Source organism: Castor canadensis, chromosome 6 (genome assembly GCF_047511655.1).
Source record: "Castor canadensis chromosome 6, mCasCan1.hap1v2, whole genome shotgun sequence".
Classification (NCBI taxonomy): Eukaryota; Metazoa; Chordata; class Mammalia; order Rodentia; family Castoridae; genus Castor; species Castor canadensis.
Window position 1 is genome coordinate 120,198,181 of NC_133391.1, and position 18,904 is coordinate 120,217,084.

An 18,904-nucleotide genomic window follows, 5' to 3' on the forward strand; every position below is an offset into this window, starting at 1 on the left:
AACAAGTATTAACTTTATACTAAAATATAAATAAAATCCTCTAATCATATTACTCCTCTTACGTTATAGCTCTAATATACTGTAAGTGGCCTGGAAGGTAGATTGTACAGAAACAGTGAGGAAAAACTTTGAAGCAGACAATATTTAACTCTGAGATCCTCTACATTCTAAGACATTTCCGCACATTTTTCTCATCACCAAAGATCTCTATCCTCAGTTCCACTCCAGATTAGCTCCATTAAAATGGAGAGGAAACTGAAGGCCTGGCTCAAGTGCTGAAACTCCTGCCTAGCAAGTGCGATGCCCTTGAGTTCAAACTCCAGTACCGCCAAAAAAACCAAAAAATTAACAGGTTATAACAACTAAATTACAACATTCTGAGAAAAATGCCAGTAGGTTCCAGGCACTTCATTCTAAAACTGCTTCGTCATATTTCACATAATGGGTAATATAATTCATAACAATTAAATGTTTTTGAAGAATGTATTAATGTCATTTATTTCACAGTAGATCAATTAAATAATTATAAAATACAACCCATAATTTCCACCTTTGACCCCAACAAGATTGTTGATTAGACTTGTTTCAGACCATGAATAAATTTAATACTGAACAAAGTATATGCATAAACTACTTGCAAGTACTGGAGAATAATTAATAGAGTTGTTAGACTATAATATGCTAGATGTGGTGGCACATGTGTATTAACACAGCAGGCAGATCAAGAGCTTGTGGCCAACCTGAGCTACATATCAAGTTCAAGACCCTTCTGGGATGCATAGCAACACCCTGTCTCAAAACACCAAAAAAGTCAGGCACTAGTGGCTCACAACTATAATCCTAGCTACTCAGGAGGTAGAAATCAGGAGGACTGAAGTTCAAAGCCAGCCAGAGGAAATAGTGGATGAGACCCTATCTCAAAAGTATCCAACAAAAAAAGTGCTGGCAGCTGGGTGCCAGGGGCTCATTCCTATACTCCTAGCTACTTGGAAAGCTGAGATCCAGAGGATCTCAGTTTGAGATCGGCCTGGGCAAACAGTTCAAGGAACCCCAGAGTGGCTCAAGTGATAGAGCATCTGCCTAGCAAGCATGAGGTCCTGAGTTTAAAACACACACACACAAAAAAAAAAAAAAAACCTAAAGAAAATGTAACAAAATTCAGCAATACATAAAATAAATATGGTATAACCAAATGGAGTTGATCCCAGGAATATAAGGTTAATCATCTAAAAATCACTATTATGCACTTAACCAATCTTAAAAAGTCCATTTTCACTTTCTGTCCAAAGTCCTACTGGAATTACACTAACCATTTAAGGAAAGAGTTTAAATGATTTCTGAGAAATAGTCCAGTGACAATTTATTTATAATTATTCAGATTAAGAGACCTCCAACCCAAATCAATTTCTAGACTTCAAAGAACTTTAATGTGATACTCTCCATTTAACAAAGTTCAACATTAGAAAATGAACAGTAAGTAACCAAGAAACATATGTTGCGTAACTGTGACCTCTGCCTTATGGGCTGGTCGTGGGGAAGGATTTAACGCACAAAGCCCTTAAACTTCAATAAAAGACCTGTGCCAGTGGTAGAGGCCTGCCTAGCAAGTGTGAGACCCAGAGTACCCCAATAAAAAAACCCAGTACCACCAAAAAAAAACCTGTATGGGGGTAATATTAATTTGTTCTCACCCTAGAGGTAATCTGCTTTTAGTTTACTGAAAAGTATATTATTTTCCTAATAAACTCTATCACTTTCGTTCAAAAGAAGAAAATGAACCTTAAAAAATAAAGAATATAAGCATTCCTCATCTTTTGAGCAAAACTATTCCATTATACCATACAATTCCCATTACATAATGTCCCTGGGCAAATGATCCATCCCAAAGTAAAAATGGACTAGGAAAGCAACAGTTAGCTCAGTTATATGAATGGTACTAAGGTTTGAAAGAAATTATTTTTTTCTGGCAGTATTGGGGTTTTGAATCCAGGGCTTTTGGGCTTACTAGGCAGGCACAATGCTCTCTGTGTCATGCCTCCAGCCACAAGCGCAGCTGTATGTTAATTCAGCATTCTTCCCATTATGCCCTTCTAGAAAACTCAGAAATATTTTTTTCCTTTTTGGGGTGGTAATGGGGATTGAACTCTGCGCATCACACTTGCTAAGTAGGTGTTCTACTATTTGAATCACTCTGCCTACCCTTTTTTGTGTTGGGTATTTTTGAGATAAAGTTTCTTTCTTTCTTTTACCTGGGCTGGCTTCAAACGGCTATCCTCCTGATCTCTGCCTCTGAAGTAGCTGGGCTCACACCAGTGGCGCTGGCCAGAAATGTATTTTTGTTCAAAAGCCACCTTTAACCTAAGTATTCTAGCATATATTTATCCTCTCTTTTCATTAACTTTTCTTTTTTTCTTGACAGTACTGGAGGTTGAGCTGGAGGCCTTGAACTTGCTAAGCAGGTACTCCACCACTTAAGCCTTGCCCCCAGCCCCGGTTTTTTCATCGGTTATTTTTGAGACAGCATCTCCATTTAATGCCCAGACCGATCTGTAACTGCAATCCCCCTGTAACTGCTTCTATGCGTGGCTGGAATAACAGGCACATGAACCTTGCTGAGTCATGGATTAAGATGAGATCTCAAAAACTTTTTGCCTGGCTAGCCTGAAAACACAGTCCTCCAGCACTCTGCTTCCAAAGTAGCTAGAATACAGATTGAGCAACCACACCCAGTTTGGTTTCATTAGCACTTAATTTCAGTGTCTTTATCAGTAAAACATTTTAGAACTGATTCTGAAGTTAAGAAAATTGTACCCATATTAGAATTGAGAAATGTTACATTGCTTTTCAACCAGTAAAGGAAAAATATAACAAAAACATAATAGCGAAAAATTGGACTATGATTTAAACTGAAGGTAAAAAGAATTAGTAAGGTTTGGACTCTTCTCAACCAACAAATGTGATGGATGTACTTTACCTTAATTTCTATCCTTGCTCTGTGAGGAAAAAGTTGTCCAATCATAGAAAAGTCAGTTCCTACCATGCTGATGGCTAAGAAAAACATATCCGTTTCTATAAAGAAAAAAGATTTAGAATCACTGAAAATTAATCTTTTCTGAGAAAAGAAATCTAAGTATTAAAAATGAGTTTGAAAAACTGACAATACTTAAATTTCATCACACAGAACCTCATGGAATATCCGAAAACTTAAAACATTTAAAAAAATAGTATAAGAAATTTTCATAATCCTACCCAAGCAACCAGAAGTTTTAAAAGACTTTCTATTACCTGGTCTCATTCAAAATGCCTTGAAGAAAATTGTTATTCATGGTCAGTATGAGTTATGTGCATAAGATATACTAAATAAACAGCACATAAAGGAAGCAGCTAAGGGTGGACATGGTGGGATTACAGGCCTATTATCCCAGCATTTAGGAGGCTGAGACAGTAGGATATTAAGTTTGAGGCCAATCTGGGCTACACACTGAGACTCTATTAAAACAAAAAAGGAAAGGAAGAAAGCTGAGAGGAGGGAAGGCCAGAAGGAAAAAAGGGATGGAGGGAGGGAGGAAAAAAATAATTGAGAAACTTGATAGAAGTTTAGGAATGCTACAATTAGGAAAAGGAAGTATATAATCCTTGTTTTTGCTCTATATCCTCCTATCATGTTTAAATTTTTTTCCAAAACTCTGCTGCTTTTACAATTAAAAAGAGAGTAATCACCACCACTAGGAAATAAATACTAGGTAGTTTGGTTTGGTTTGGGGCTTTTGAGACAGAGTCTCACTATGCATCCCTGGCTGGCTGCCAACTTACCATCCTCTTGCCTCTACCTTCTGCATTCTGGGATTATAGATGAGCTCTACCACATCTAACCCTGCATATTTTTTAATAGTTTTTAAAGATTGGGTCTCTCTACATAGCCCAGGCTGGTCACAAACTCAAAATTCTTCTGCCTCGGCTTCCCGAATGCTGGAATTACAGTAGTATTCCACCACACATGGCTAACAGCATAATTTTTACCTACAGAAACTTTATTATCCAATACTGTCTAAAGTAGAACATTATAACAAATAGAAACATTAATTTTTCATTTTGAAAGGAGTTTGTTTGAAACCCCAGCAGCACAGCAACTAAGAGATAGCATAGATAAATGGGACCTCATAAAACTAAAAAGCTTCTGTTCATCAAAAGAAATGGTCTCTAAACTGAAGAGAACACCCACAGAGTGGGAGAAAATATTTGCCAACTATACATCAGACAAAGGACTGATAACCAGAATATACAGGGAACTTAAAAAACTAAATTCTCCCAAAACTAATGAACCAATAAAGAAATGGGCAAGTGAACTAAACAGAACTTTCTCAAAAGAAGAAATTCAAATGGCCAGAAAACACATGAAAAAATGCTCACCATCTCTAGCAATAAAGGAAATGCAAATTAAAACCACACTAAGATTCCACCTCACCCGTTAGAATAGCCATCATCAGCAACACCACCAACAACAGGTGTTGGCGAGGATGCGGGGAAAAAGGAACCCTCTTACACTGTTGGTGGGAATGTAGACTAGTACAACCACTCTGGAAAAAAATTTGGAGGCTACTTAAAAAGCTAGACATGGATCTACCATTTGATCCAGCAATACCACTCTTGGGGATATACCCAAAAGACTGTTACTCCAGAGGCACCTGCACATCCATGTTTATTGCGGCACTATTCACAATAGCCAAGTTATGGAAACAGCCAAGATGCCCCAGCACTGAAGAATGGATTAAGAAAATGTGGTATCTATACACAATGGAATTTTATGCAGCCATGAAGAAGAATGAAATGTTATCATTTGCTGGTAAATGGATGGAATTGGAGAACATCATCCTGAGTGACGTTAGCCTGGCCCAAAAGACCAAAAATCGTATGTTCTCCCTCATATGTGGACATTAGATCAAGGGCAAACACAACAAGGGGATTGGACTATGAGCACATGATAAAAGCGAGAGCACACTAGGGAGGGGTGAGGATAGGTAAGACACCTAAAAAACTAGCTAGCATTTGTTGCCCTTAACGCAGAGAAACTAAAGCAGATACCTTAAAGCAACTGAGGCCAATAGGAAAAGGGGAACAGGTACTAGAGAAAAGGTTAGATCAAAAAGAATTAACCTAGAAGGTAACACCCACGCACAGGAAATCAATGTGAGTCAATGCCCTGTATAGCTATCCTTATCTCAACCAGCAAAAACCCTTGTTCCTTCCTATTATTGCTTATACTCTCTCTACAACAAAATTAGAAATAAGGGCAAAATAGTTTCTGCTAGGTATTGAGGGGGGGGAGAGGGAGGGGGCGGAGTGGGTGGTAAGGGAGGGGGTGGGGGCAGGGGGGAGAAATGAATCAAGCCTTGTATGCACATATGAACAATAAAAGAAAAATGAAAAAAAAAAAAAAAAAAGAAAAAGGTAAAAAATGTCCCCTCTTTCTTGCTAATAAAACTTGAGAACTATTAAAAAAAAAAAAAAAGGAAAGGAGTTTGTTTGTAGAAGGATTTAACAGAGAGAAAGATTCCAGCCAAAATAAATAAAAAGCATGCTGGAAGTGTAGCTCAAGCAGTAGAGTGTCTTGCAAGAGTGAAGCCATGAATACAAAAGTTCAAACCCCAAGACCACCAAAAAAACAAGAATAAATGAGAAAGTAAATAACCAAAAAGCTAATTCTTAAAAAAAGATTTCTTGGAAGGGTTAAATGGGTCACACCTGTAATTCCAGCTAATTGAGAGGCGAAGATTGGGAGAATCACAATTTGAGACAAGCCTGGACACAAAAAGTTAGTGAGACCCTTTCTCAACCAACAAGCTCTGCATGTTGGAGCGTGCTCAGATGGGAAGGATAAACAGGAGGACCACGTTCCAGGTTAGCCTGTGCAAAAACTCAAGATCCTATTCTAAGAGCAGCTAAAGCAAAAAGGGTTAGGGGTGTGGCTCAAGTGGTAGAGCAAGTAAGTCAGAAGCCCTGAGTTCAAAACCCAGAACCTTCAAAAAAAAAAAATTTTTTTGAAGCTACAGACACAGTACCATGATAGGCACAGATGGAAATTAGTAAGAGAGAAAAAAAAAAAAAAAAGATAGTTTACATTTTGAGACCTGACTTAAGTCAGAAACATGAAACAGTTCCCTTCATTTCAAGCAAATAACTTAGATAACTTTCAAAGAAAATTAGTTACCTTTATTTGACCATGGTTTAGAATAATAGTTTTTCCTAAAGCTGGAATATGTAGTTGTGGAGCCACGCTCAAATATAGGGTCATTTTCCTCAACAACACAGGGGCCTTTTGTTCTTAAAACTTCTACAGTTAAACTGAAAGAAACACATTATCAAAAAGGTTCAGACTAAAGATGAGTAAGGAAAACAGGGAGATTTAAATAGCTACATTTTAAATTTAACTATGGCATTCATATTAAAAGTATAATTATAAAAATTTGAAACAAGTGCTTTCCAAATATCTGCTAAATTTTACTTAAAATGTTATTCCCAAGGAGTAGAAAAAAATGCCAATGTTTTCAAAATCCGTAACAGAAATATAAAATTTCTAAAATACCTTTGGGCCACCTAAAACAAGTTTTGTTGACTTCAGTATACCTCCTATATTCAGTATATATTATGTGCTATGCACAAGAGGATATTAAGAAATATAAGCATTTTAAAAAGCTGAAAAAAATAAATATAAAGATTTTATATTAATATTTTACATTTGTACAAAGGAGTTAAATACACTTTTAAATACATGCAAACATCATTACAAACTAATGAAAAAGCATACAAAAACAATTGTCATTAGAATTGCTACATTTATGTTTTACAATCACCGAATTTAAATACCATTTTTTTACTAAACTGTCAAAAGACTTTCCATTGTCTTTATTTACACATTAATTTATCCCTTTTTAAAAACTACACTTTAGAAAAGACAATTAAATTCCACAGTGCCAAATGTGAGAATTTAGTAAGAGAAATTAAACCAGAATGTGAATTAAATCTCACCATGTCAAAAGTCATAAAATGTTACACCTATGCTTCATTGCATAGCCACTAATTATCAAAACATACCACCGTGTAGTAGTTAATAATATGAAATCAATCTAACTCATTTTTCTGTTTATAGCATTCATGATGCAAATATAAACACTGGGATATAAATGATAAAACAGATTAAGAAACAGGATCTCTCCTTGGACAAAGCAGATCCGTTCTTGTGAAACCACAATACCTCTCTCTCTCACCTCTCTTCATCCAAAATAATAGAGCCATCTTCTGCCACTTTTACTCGAGGAACTAGCAATGGCCCATCATCTGACTCTTCTTCCATTTCCTCATTATCATTAGCATCAAGAGTACTCTTATTTTCTTGCCTACTAAATGTAAAAGACACATTAATTCATAAAGCTGGGTTATACAGAAAGACCCTGTCTCAAAAAAAATAAATAAAAAGAAAGAAAGAAAGAAACAAGCTGGGTATGGTGGAACACACTTTTTATTCCAACTACTTGGGAGGGAAAAACAGAAGGATAATGGTTTGAGGTCAGTCATTTGCATTTGTTTTTATTAATTTCTTTTTTTTTTATTGTGCTGGGTGGGGGTACATTGTGTCATTAACAAAAGTTCTTAGAATGAATCAAATATATTATACTTGAATTCACCCCTTCCACCACTCTCCTTTATCCCCCCCCAATTTTATTAATTTCTTAAATGGTAAAGAAATACTTGAAAATTGTAGCTACTAGGTATAGATACTAATGTGAAAATGATACATGTAACAGCACAATGTTTGAATCAGGTTCAAATCTCCTTGCTTATCATAATTTCTTTATGATATAAATATTCAAAATCCTTTTTGCTATCTTTTTGAAATACACAATACATAGCTGTTATCAATACACAGCACTATGCATAAGCACACCACAACTGCCTATTTCTATTTAATTACTGTAGCTTAGTTTGCAAATAATGACTCGAAATCTCACACTTCTCTTCCTGCTACATTGTCTCCAATACATTTTATTGAAGCAAAAATAAACTATAAGCCTGTAAAAACATAACCTATTTTTAAAGCTTCCAAGTTCTGCTTTAAAACAATGTGGTTTATGAGCCAGGCATGGTGGTACATACCTGTAATCACAGCACTTGGAAGGATGAGACAGGAAGATCCCAAATTAATGCAAGCCTGGGCTACAGAGGAAGTTCCAGATCATCTGAGCTATACAGGCATCCTATCTCAGAAAAAAAAAAAAAAAAAAAAAAAAAACAGCCAGGCAGAGATGGCTCACACATGTAATCCCAGTTACTTGGGAGGTTGAGAGTGACAGTATCTGTGTTCAAGGCCAGCCCAGGCAAATAGTTCATGAGACCCCATTTCCACAATATCCAAAGCAAAATGGACTGGAGGGGTAGGTAGCTCAAGTGGTGGAATGTCTACTTTGCCAAGTATGAAGCCCTAAGTTCAAATCCCAATTACACCAAAAAAAATACATAGAACGCCTACCTATCAAGCACAAAGTCCTGAGTTCAACTTTCAGTACCGCAAAAATAATTTATTAATTGAAATAAAGTGGATTCCAGGCAAAATAGTAAACATTACTTAACTCCTGAAGTGACTGCTGAAAAACTAATGTTTCTGCTAGATTTTCACAATTCCCCACCTTGAAATACAAGGCTACAGTAACTTTCTGAAAAGTCTCTTGGTGAGATTTCTAAATATGACAGTTATAGATGTAGAAGGCATATGGCGCTTACAAAAAAAAAAAAAAAAACCCAAATCTACTGGCATCAAAACTAGACCAATTATTAGCTGAGGCATGGCTCAAATGGTAGAACACCTGCCTCAAAAGCATGAAGCCCTAAGTTGAAACCCTGGTACCAATATTTTTAAAAAAGAAGAGAAAGAGATTAAGGTAGAAAAACAGAAGGCATGAACCAATTTGAGTTATAATACACATATACACTGAAATGTCAAAAGAAACTTCCTGTAGAGCCATCTCAACCAAACGAAAATACCTTTTTTCGAAAACAGAGAAGGGGTAGGGGAGAGCAATGACCCAAACAATGTATGCACATGTGAATAAACGAATAAAAAACAAAACAAAACAAAACAGAGAACACACACATACAAAAAAAAAAAAAAAGAACAGGAAGGTAAGACAGGTCGTACCAGTGGGAGGGAGTATATAAGAAAGGATACAGGATGGTGAACGCGGCAGAAATATTATGTAGTCAAATGGAAAAATGGGACAGGTTGAAACTATTCCAGGAATTGGGAGGGGGAGGTTAAAGGAGAATGATGGAGGGGATAAATATATTGTAAGTCCTTTTATAAATGTCACAATGTAACCCAGTACAACAATAATATAAGTTAAAAAAAAAAGAAAAAAAATTGGGCAATTGCAGAACAGTATAAACAACATGCTAACTTTATGGGGGTTTTTTCAGGAGGCAGAGGCAAGTGGATCATGAATTCCAAGCTAGCCAGAACTACACTGAAAGAACTGCCTGAGGAAAGAGGAGAAGAAAAAAAGAAAAAGGCAAAATATATTCATGTTTCCCTAGATATGCATAGACAAGAAGTGGAATAATACATTAAAAAATTGGTAACATTTGTTGCCTCAAGGGAGAAAGAAAGGTAGCAGATCACTTGTCTGCCTTTTGGCTAAGATCAAGTGTATATCTATTCTTATCAGCTTAATATCTGATACGTCCTCTGTCCGAGGACAATATATTAAATGGATTTTTGGAACAGGGAGATGGAATAGGAGCTTGGTCCATCCACTCCACACATCAAGCTGGTATTACAGCACCTCCAGGAACAGTGCACCAAAAAAAAAAAAAAAAGAAAGGTAGCAGAAAAAGAGAGGTATAAGACTTTTTTCAATTTTTTTTTGATCCTTTGAATTTTGTACCATGTGAAAATACTATTTTTCTAAAACAAAGAATTCCTAATTCCAAAAGCTTTCATTTAAAATCATATTAGTCAGTTATATAAGTATTACATAATAATGTCAGCTTTCACCCTTATTTAAATAAAGCAGCAACTTTTATTAAGTGAGTTTATTTTTAAAATCCAGTTTGACTATAATAGAAAGCACCACTGATTTCATTTTTTCAAAAAATATACCCAAGGGTTGCAAGTGTAGGTCAATGGTACAACACTTGCCTAATATGTGTGAGATCCTGGTTTGATCCTCAGCACCAAAACAAAACAAAAGAAAAAAAGATTCTTACTCTCTTGTCTGGACTGGAGTTGACGACTTTTCAATTTTCTTTTCTTGTTCCAATGAAGAACTATTAAACACAAAAAGGAAGATTTTTTTTTTTAATAACTTGACTTCTATCTTATCAACTCTATCTGTAGGCAAGAAGGAAATTATCTTAACTCCCATTTATTTTCTTTTCTTATTTGTTTTTCCCATTTTTTTTAAAATACAATGTACTACAGCACTGTAGTTATAATGATGCAGTCCAACAATTAATTTTCAGTTGCATGTAGGGGATTAGTTCACTGTGTGCTTAACATGTACAAGGCCCTGGGTTCCATCCCCAGCACCAAAAAGAAAGAAAAAGAAATTTTTCAGCTAAAATTTTGTCATCAAGTACCAGTAATGTGTTAGGCCCTAAGCAGAAAATGCTCTTACCCTTAGTGAAGGGAGGTTCTTCATCAAGGCATGAAGCAAGCTAAGTGGCTTGTCCCAACACCTAGCTGTCGAATTCAAAACCTAGGTTTCTGGCCCTTCTTTCAACTGGGCCAAAGACCTGGGGAGCCCAAAAAAGGCCTATACTGAAGAAAATGCTACCTCTACATGCTAAGCCATCAAAAACAATAATGAGCAGGTTTATCATAAGCCTCTGTGTCCCCACCCCAGGTTAACTGTAATTAAAGAAGCTTTGTTCTTGACAGATTTGTTAATGCAATTGTACGGCACTGATTCTTCTTTATTAGTACATATTAATTGTACACAGGGGTTTCATTGTGGTCTGTCCACATATGCATATAAATTGATCAAATTCACCCCCTCCATACTTTTATTTTTTTATTTTTTGGTGGCACTGGAGTTTGAACGCGGGACGTGACACTTTCTAGGCAGGCATTCCACCACTTGAGCCACTCTGTCAACCCAAATTTCCAAGGTTTTTTGTTTTTGTTTTTGCTCTTTTTGGTGATACTGAGGTCTGATGCTTAATACATAGGCACTTTACTATTTGAGCCAGGCCCCAGCTCCCTCTATACTTTATTAAAGTATGAGGGAGGACATAAAAATTAGATCCATCCCTTAGGTCAGCTTACAGTATATAAAAAATAAAAAATGTAATCTTGGAGTGGAAGTGTGACTCAAGCAGATCACCTGCTTTGCAGGTTGGAAGCTCTGAGTTGAAACTCCAATAACAAAGGAAAAAAAAAATTGCAATCTTAATTAGGGAAAAGTTGCTTAGTTGATTTCACTACAACTTGGTAATTAATACAACAAAGAAAACTTATTTTTACTCTCAGAGATAAAGGGCATCAATTACCATCCCCAGAAAGCAGTTACTTGGCCAGAGATGTTGCTCTAGCAGTAGACCATGTACTTAGCATCAGTGAGACACTGAGTTCGATCCCCAGCACAAAAAAAAAGAAACATCACTAATTCTTGTTAGAAAATTTTAGGGGTCAAGATGGCGAGCAGGCCTGCCATTTCAGCATCAGGCCGGTGGCTGGAAGGTATTCGAAAATGGTATTACAATGCTGCAGGATTCAATAAACTGGGGTTAATGAGAGATGATACGATAAATGAGGATGAGGATGTGAAAGAAGCCGTGAGAAGGCTTCCTGAGAACCTTTATAATGACAGGATGTTTCGCATCAAGAGGGCACTGGACCTGACCATGAGGCATCAGATCTTGCCTAAAGAGCAGTGGACAAAATATGAGGAGGATAAATTCAAATAGAAATTCTTTCTATTTGAAAGAAGTTATTCGGGAAAGAAAAGAGAGAGAAGAATGGGCAAAGAAGTAATCACGTAGTTGAAATCTGTGGATGCAGCCGAGCTTTTTATGAAGTTGGCTAAACTTGAAATGTACAACTTAAGAATTATTTGGTCTGCAGACATATTACTTTAAATAAATGACTGTTATAATCATTAAAAAAAAAAAAAAAAAGAAAATTTTATCTATAAGGGTGGCATATGTGCTGTAAGTTTTTCCAACATGCTTTTGGAAAACATTAAACTATACTCTAAAATAAACAAAAATAAATATAAATTTTACTTACGTCATTGGATTATTATCTGGCAAGTAATATATGAAGTCTCTCATAGTCATTTTTGAACGATCTAGTGGCCTCTGACTTTCATTTATGGCATATTTGTTTTTCCATTGTTTCTACATACACAAACACACAGAAATACAGTTTTATCACCATAGAAAAATTGTAAATGCACTATATTCAAAGGTACAATTCACTATTATATTCATTGCTGTTATATCCACTATAAGTGCTTTATATCATTACTACTCCAATTGTGCCTCGTTTTAGGAAAAAATTTGTAAACTATTAAAAAGTTGTACCACATTACCCTTAATAGTTTTTAGGTTTTTTTTTTTTTTTTTTTTTTTGCAGTTCTAGGGGCCTACACCTTGAGCCACTCCACCATTCCTTTTCTGTGATGAGCCTTTGAGATGGGGTCTCTCCAACTAGTTGCCCGGGCTGGCTTTGAACCTTGATCCTCCTGATCCCTGCCTCCTGAGTAACTAGGATTACAGGCACAGCTACAGGTGCCCAGACAGTTTTTAAATATTAAAAACTAAACTGACTGGGACTGGATAAAAGCTCAATGTATAAAATCCTGTTTATTGAAGCTGGCAGTATAATTCAGTGGTAGGCACTTGCCAAAAACAAAGAAAATATAAATGAATACTTGAAAATAATTCGCCATTCTTCTCAATCATTCTATTAACAAAAGAAGATATTCTATTAACACCAGGGATGTTATTTTTATTCCCACAACTGCTACAGATGCCTATTTTTTTCCAAAGGATGCCATACTAACCTAAAATCAGAAATCAGCAAACAACATAAAAATTGTGATTTTTTTCCTCCCTTACCTTCTCTTTTCTCAGTTCTTCTTTTAACATTTCTCTGAGTTTCTGGGCTTTATAGATTCGGTATCTGTCTGAACATGGCAGTTTCTCTTTTGTTGGAACGGGATTTGACTGTGGAGTGCCTTGATTAATGGTACCTAAGGGATGAGACTGTGGAGGAACACTGACGCTAGGTTTAGCCAGACTAGAAGTACTTGATAATCGCTTTCTTCTCTGTGAAACAGTAGAGGATGATTTATTGGATTCTTCAACATTATTTTCACTACCAGTCTTTTCATCACTGTTGAAATTAAAAAGGAAAAAAAAAAGTGCAATGATTATTCTTCATATATGCTAGTTTTAAAATACAATCTCATAAAATCCAAATCAGTAACATCTCATTATCTAAAAAAAAAAGGAGGCTGAAGTTATAACTCAGTAGCACAGCATGGGCCTCGTGTGTGAGCCCCTGGGGCCCTGGGTGTTCAATCCCCAGCACCAATCCCTCCTCCCCAAAAAGAAAATCAATGACTTGAGATTTATGTTAACTACAAGGCAGAAACAAAATTTTTGCTTAAAACATTTTTAATGCATGTAAATTCTAATGAAAGCTATTAATCTTTCTCAAATTTCAGGTTCTTAAGGCAATTAGAGCACATGGTTATATGCTTAGCACCTTCAAAACAAACCAAATAATTAAGTTACAGAACAAAGCTTATTCTACTTTGATTCCTAGATAACTGAGAGGTTATTGCTTTTAGTTAAACAGTTTATAAATCACACTGACATTTCTCTAAAGAAGTCTAATTTACTGGCACTTTATCAACGTTAGATCAGAAAATCAAATATGCAAAATGGCAAACTTATGAAATATCTGTATGGCAGCATTTGAAGATATACATTTAGCTACAACAGCCAAACCAAATTCTGTTTCAGGCAAAAATCATTTATCTTCTATCAGGCAAAACTCTACTTCTACAGACGTCAGAATAATCTCTTCACTCTAAAAACATACTTAGTTACTCCAAATTGCATATTAAATATGGTACAGAATAAATAATTCAGGAATAACCTAAAAGCAAATTAAGACAAGAGAAGGGCTGGAAGCATAGCTCAAGTGGTAGAGCGCCTGCCTAACAAACTTGAGGCTCTGTGTTCAAATGCCAATACTGCCAAAAAAAAAATGGTTGCTGGTCAGTCAACATCATCACCAAATTAAGTCGAAAAGAGAACAGAATGCAAGATAGGAGAAATAGTTTCTAAAGTATGATAGCATAGTAGTGTAACTATGGTTGACAACAAGTAATTGTATATCTCCAAAAGCTAGTAGAAAGAACTTGGAATGCCTCCCAACACAAAGAAATGATAAACTCTTGAGGTGATAGATATACCAATTACCCCGATCTGATCATTACACACTGTATATGTATTAAAATATCACACCGTACCTCATAAATATGTACAATTACTAAAGCATCAATCAAAATGTTTTAACGCTAATGCTTAAAATAAGTCAAGAATGTAAAAGTCTACTTTTTTAGCGGTGCACTTGTTCTGCCCCACCCCCCCCCCAAAAAAAAAAAAAAAAGAGGATAAATTCTTTTCTCAGAGCTGGAGATGTAGCTTAATGGTAGAGTGCCTGCCTAGCATGCACAAGGCCCTGAACTCATCTGCATATCCCCCCACCAAAAAGATCTAAGTTCTTATAACAATGAGACACATACACCTTTTATATTGTGCCCAACTATGTTCAATGCATAAAGACACACACCTTGTTGATTTTTACAACTAGTGAAGACCTACAAAAAAAAAAGGGTATAATTAAAAAACAAAATATGCTCTCTAAATGGCAACTAAGAAAACATATTCTAGAGCATAAATGTCTTTGGACGACAGTCTGTGGGCAATTTATTAAATTACCAATAATCATGATTCATAATGGTTAACAAAATCTCCAAGAACCTTATTAATTTAACAATGACCAATATTGGTACCTTCATTTTGGGTAAACATTGAAAACAGATTCAAGTAAGAAACATGGAAATTACTAAGCATCACTGCACTATCAAAATAACATCCTAGGCTGGGCACCTGTGGCTCAGACCTGTAATCCTAGCTACTCAGGAGACAGAGATGAGAAGGACTGGGGTTCGAAGCCAGCCCTGGAGCCTCAAGCAAATAGTTCAAGAGACATCTGGAAAATACCCAACACAAAAAGGGCTGGCAGAGTGGCACAAGTGGTAGAGCACCTGCCTAGGAACCAAGAAACCCTGAGTTGAAACTCCAGTGCTGCAAAAAAAATGTATATGTATACATATATCTTATATATACGTATATATGCATATATACACTTACACATATATATACGTATGTACGTATATACAGAGAGAGAGAGGAGAGATCCTATACCTAGCACCAGTTCAGATCTATAAAGGAAATTATGCCTCCCCCTAAAAAAAAAAATTTTTTTTTTCACCTTTCTGTCAGTACCACCTGTCACCCAACAGGGTTGGTTGCTTACTAGCTTCCTCATAAATACAGCATAAAAAGACCATCTCATTAACCAGTCGTGTTTTAAATTTAATTACACTACATTGCACTGCCACCTTTTTTCCCCCCCAAATAACTTTTGGGGGTCAAGTATTCTGCCATGAGTAGCACAAAGCAGTTTTTATGAGTCATCTCCACAATAAGGCCCCAAAGAAGGTAATATTATCCTGAATTAACAGTATAAATTCTGTGTGGGAAAAGTCCAGTTCCAAGATGATAGATTAAGTAGAAGGGACCTGAATCCAAACGTGGTACATGACGCTAAAGCTGTACTTCTTGTTCGAGAAACACGGTCAGCATAAACCAAAGCGAGCAACACGAATCTCCTTCCCATTGACATAAATCAACAGCGCCAAAGCAATGCTTGGGGTGTAGCTCAGTGATAGAGCCCTTGCCTAGCATGCGTGAGGCCCAGGGTTGCATTCCCAGCACCGGTGAAAAAAAAATACTGGTGATATCTTCTCAAAAATAAGTATTCTCGAAGTTTAAAAAAAAAATCTAATCCCCTGCAAATTACCACCCCCCCTCCAAAAAATGAATTAAATTCTCAAATGATAGTGTGGCGATTCTTGACTTCCGAATTGTTAGGCCTGGATTCACTCGTAACAAAATCTGCAGCAGGTACGCGGTGGGGGTCCGAGGGATGAACTGCAGTTAGGAGGGTCCATCGGGGTTCACGTGAAAGGCTTACTGCAAGCTAGGGAGTGAAGTTCACTCGCTCAGCTCTGTCCTCCTCTGCAAGGGCTCACCTGCTCCCGGGAGCCTTGCCGGAGGGCTCGGCTCCTCCGGAATCCACCGCAGGCACATCGGTGTGCTCCGCCGGCTTCGGAGCGGACTCGGCTGCGGGCTCCGGCGGCCTGGGAGACTCCTGACCACGCTGCGGATTGGGAGCGGTAGAGCTCCTGGCGCCTACTCCAGGCCTGACATTCGGCTTCACGCTTAGGCGTGCCCTGCGGAACATGGCGGAGCCAGGGGGCCCGGGGCGGCGGCTGCACCGCCGCGCTCAGCCCGGAGCCCCGGCCGCTGCCCAAGAGGGGGTTAGGACGTCCGCCCTCCCCACAAAGCCACACCACCAGCCCAGCGGGCGGCTACCGCAGTTTCGCGCCCCCGCCGCCTCCTCCTCTCTCCCGCCACCGCCTCTTCATGACCCTGCCACACTAATACCTAAGTTTCTCCCTCCTCCCGGCTCCCCCGCCCGCAGAGGGCGCCGGAACCGCGCGTAATCACCCAGCGCCAAGAAGTGATGTCAGACTCAAGGCGCCGGGAGCCATGGTAACTACCACGCTCTGTGGTTCAGGTTACCTGTGAGCCGGAAATTGAGGCGCAAAGATGCACGCTCTTCCCTCTCCAGGTGTCCTTAAAGATTAAAAAGCGAGGAAGGAGACAGTTAACTCATTGGCTTAAATCTTTTTGGTTTTTTCCTTCAGGTGCTGGGGATCGAATTCAGGCCCTCCCATATGCTGAACGTACGCACACTCTACCATTGAGCTACACACCCTCACCCTGTCAACTGCAACCGTTATGGAAACTATTAAAAAAAAATCACTGACCTGTTTTGTTTTTAGAGAGTCCTTAAGAACTTTTAAACAGTATGAGAGCAGTGCCTGCTCACCAGAGTATCCCCAGAACTTAGAAATTCTAAATTGAGTAGAACATAATTGGAAATTCTGGGTGAAGGAATTCGTAATGGTTATCTCCTGGGAGAAGATCTGCAAAACACATCAGGGAAGGAAGGCTATGCCCTTGTGTACTTTTAAATGTGAATATATTGCCCATTCAAAAATTACTACAGTCCAAAGTGTGCAAGTCAATGGGAATATTCTTAATCTGCTTCTAGAGGTAGTAATAGAGCAATAAGCAAGACATTCTGGGTTGGGGAGGAGAAAATAAAACCAACAAATGAACAAGATAATTAAAAAGGTATTAAATAGGGACTGTGAATGTAGCTCAGCAGAACACTTGCTTAGCATGCTCAGTCCCCAGCACCACACACACACACACACACACACACACCCCAACATATTAAATGTCATAAAAGAAATCAAAAGAGTGATTTAATAGAGAGTAGTGAAAGGCAAGCTTTATGATGGGAGGAAAAATAGCTAGTGATGATGTTGATGCTGTAGGCATGGAGCAGTGTTTGAACCTGTGATACAAATCCCCTGATTTATGAAGGAAAGCCTGACTTCCTTCTTGGAAGGAAAGTGGGAGTCTAGAGAACATCCTGTTATTTAGTAACAAAACATCAAATGAATAAAATCCTGAACTGGATGGAGAAATAGGTCATCTGGAAGGAAAATGAAAAGAAAAGTTCCTTTCCATAAGTAGGAAAGCGAGGCAGAAAGAAGAGAAAAGAGTAAAGATTCCTCTAAAACTGAGAACAAAATGTAGGTCTGTGAGAAGTAAGGAAGAAAGGAAAGAGAGAGAAGAAAGAAAGAAAACTTGAAAAAGAACATACTGAAAAAGATGTCTCAGGAATCTTGAAGCCACTGCTAGGACAATACAGCTTTGGACAGCATATACTGATACAAACTGAAGGCACAAGGCCTTCCCCAAAATGTTCAGTTCCACCTAAGATTCTAGTGTATTCCTCTGCTCCTTGTCAGTAAGGAGGTCCATAATGACTTTACTTTCCTTCTAGTAAAGGGATATGAATGAAGATACAATTTTTATTTTTTTTTCAGGAATTTGAACTCAGGGCCTCACACTTCCTAGGCAGGCCCTCTACCACTTGAGCCACTCTACCAGCCCTCGTGTGTGTGTGTGTGTGTGTGTGTGTGTGTGTGTGTGTGTTGGGTATTTTTTCATTTTGCTGGGGCTGGCCTCAAATTACTCTCCTCCTGATCTCTGCCTTCTGAGTAGCTAGGATTACAGGTGTGAGCCACTAGCAGCCAGCCTATTTTTACTATTAAATATAAGGTCACAAGACATTTGTTACACATCTGTTTGTGGAGTATGGAATAAATTCTTACTGTCAATATTAATTTTAAAAATTTCGGTTTCTCTGGCAGACACATTCAACATATTTTATGTGTATGATGTACATCATATTTAACCGCCCCCGCAACTAAAAAAATGATTTCAGCTGCTAGAATAAACATTGTAAATTGAGAGCACAAATAAAATTTTTAAAGCTTTTATACCCCTTGCTTTCCAATCCCTAACTCTGTCTCTCTTTAGCTGATTTGGGGGAAGAGTACGGGGAATTGAACCGAGGGCTCTTTGCACATGCTAGGCAACTAACTACCGCTGAGCTCCCCCTACC

General features: G+C 37.7%; 1 protein-coding gene, 1 non-coding gene and 1 pseudogene across 7 annotated transcripts in view; 2 read left to right on the forward strand and 1 right to left on the reverse strand.

Moving 5' to 3' along the window:
• Nucleotides 1–16,801, reverse strand: part of Bdp1 (BDP1 general transcription factor IIIB subunit) — a 102,603-nt gene extending 85,802 nt beyond the window's left edge. For 3 of the 6 annotated variants that reach the window (XM_020181014.2, XM_020181013.2, XM_020181011.2), the window contains exons 1-7: nucleotides 16,389–16,801; nucleotides 13,114–13,390; nucleotides 12,281–12,390; nucleotides 10,258–10,317; nucleotides 7,266–7,397; nucleotides 6,209–6,342; nucleotides 2,975–3,069 (exon numbers count right to left, since the gene is read on the reverse strand). In XM_020181014.2, the coding sequence (XP_020036603.2) occupies nucleotides 2,975–3,069; nucleotides 6,209–6,342; nucleotides 7,266–7,397; nucleotides 10,258–10,317; nucleotides 12,281–12,390; nucleotides 13,114–13,390; nucleotides 16,389–16,600 (1,020 nt within the window). In that variant the 5' untranslated portion in view covers nucleotides 16,601–16,801. The remainder of the gene's footprint in view (nucleotides 1–2,974; nucleotides 3,070–6,208; nucleotides 6,343–7,265; nucleotides 7,398–10,257; nucleotides 10,318–12,280; nucleotides 12,391–13,113; nucleotides 13,391–16,388) is intronic. The other 3 variants (XM_074077328.1, XM_074077329.1, XM_020181012.2) reach the window with 3 other exon arrangements.
• On the forward strand, nucleotides 9,666–9,855 carry LOC141424357 (U2 spliceosomal RNA). The gene has a single exon (XR_012449305.1). It is a non-coding gene; the product is annotated as a U2 spliceosomal RNA (small nuclear RNA).
• Nucleotides 11,683–12,146, forward strand: LOC109697425 (cytochrome b-c1 complex subunit 7 pseudogene; annotated as a pseudogene).
• Nucleotides 16,802–18,904: the final 2,103 nt, after the last annotated feature.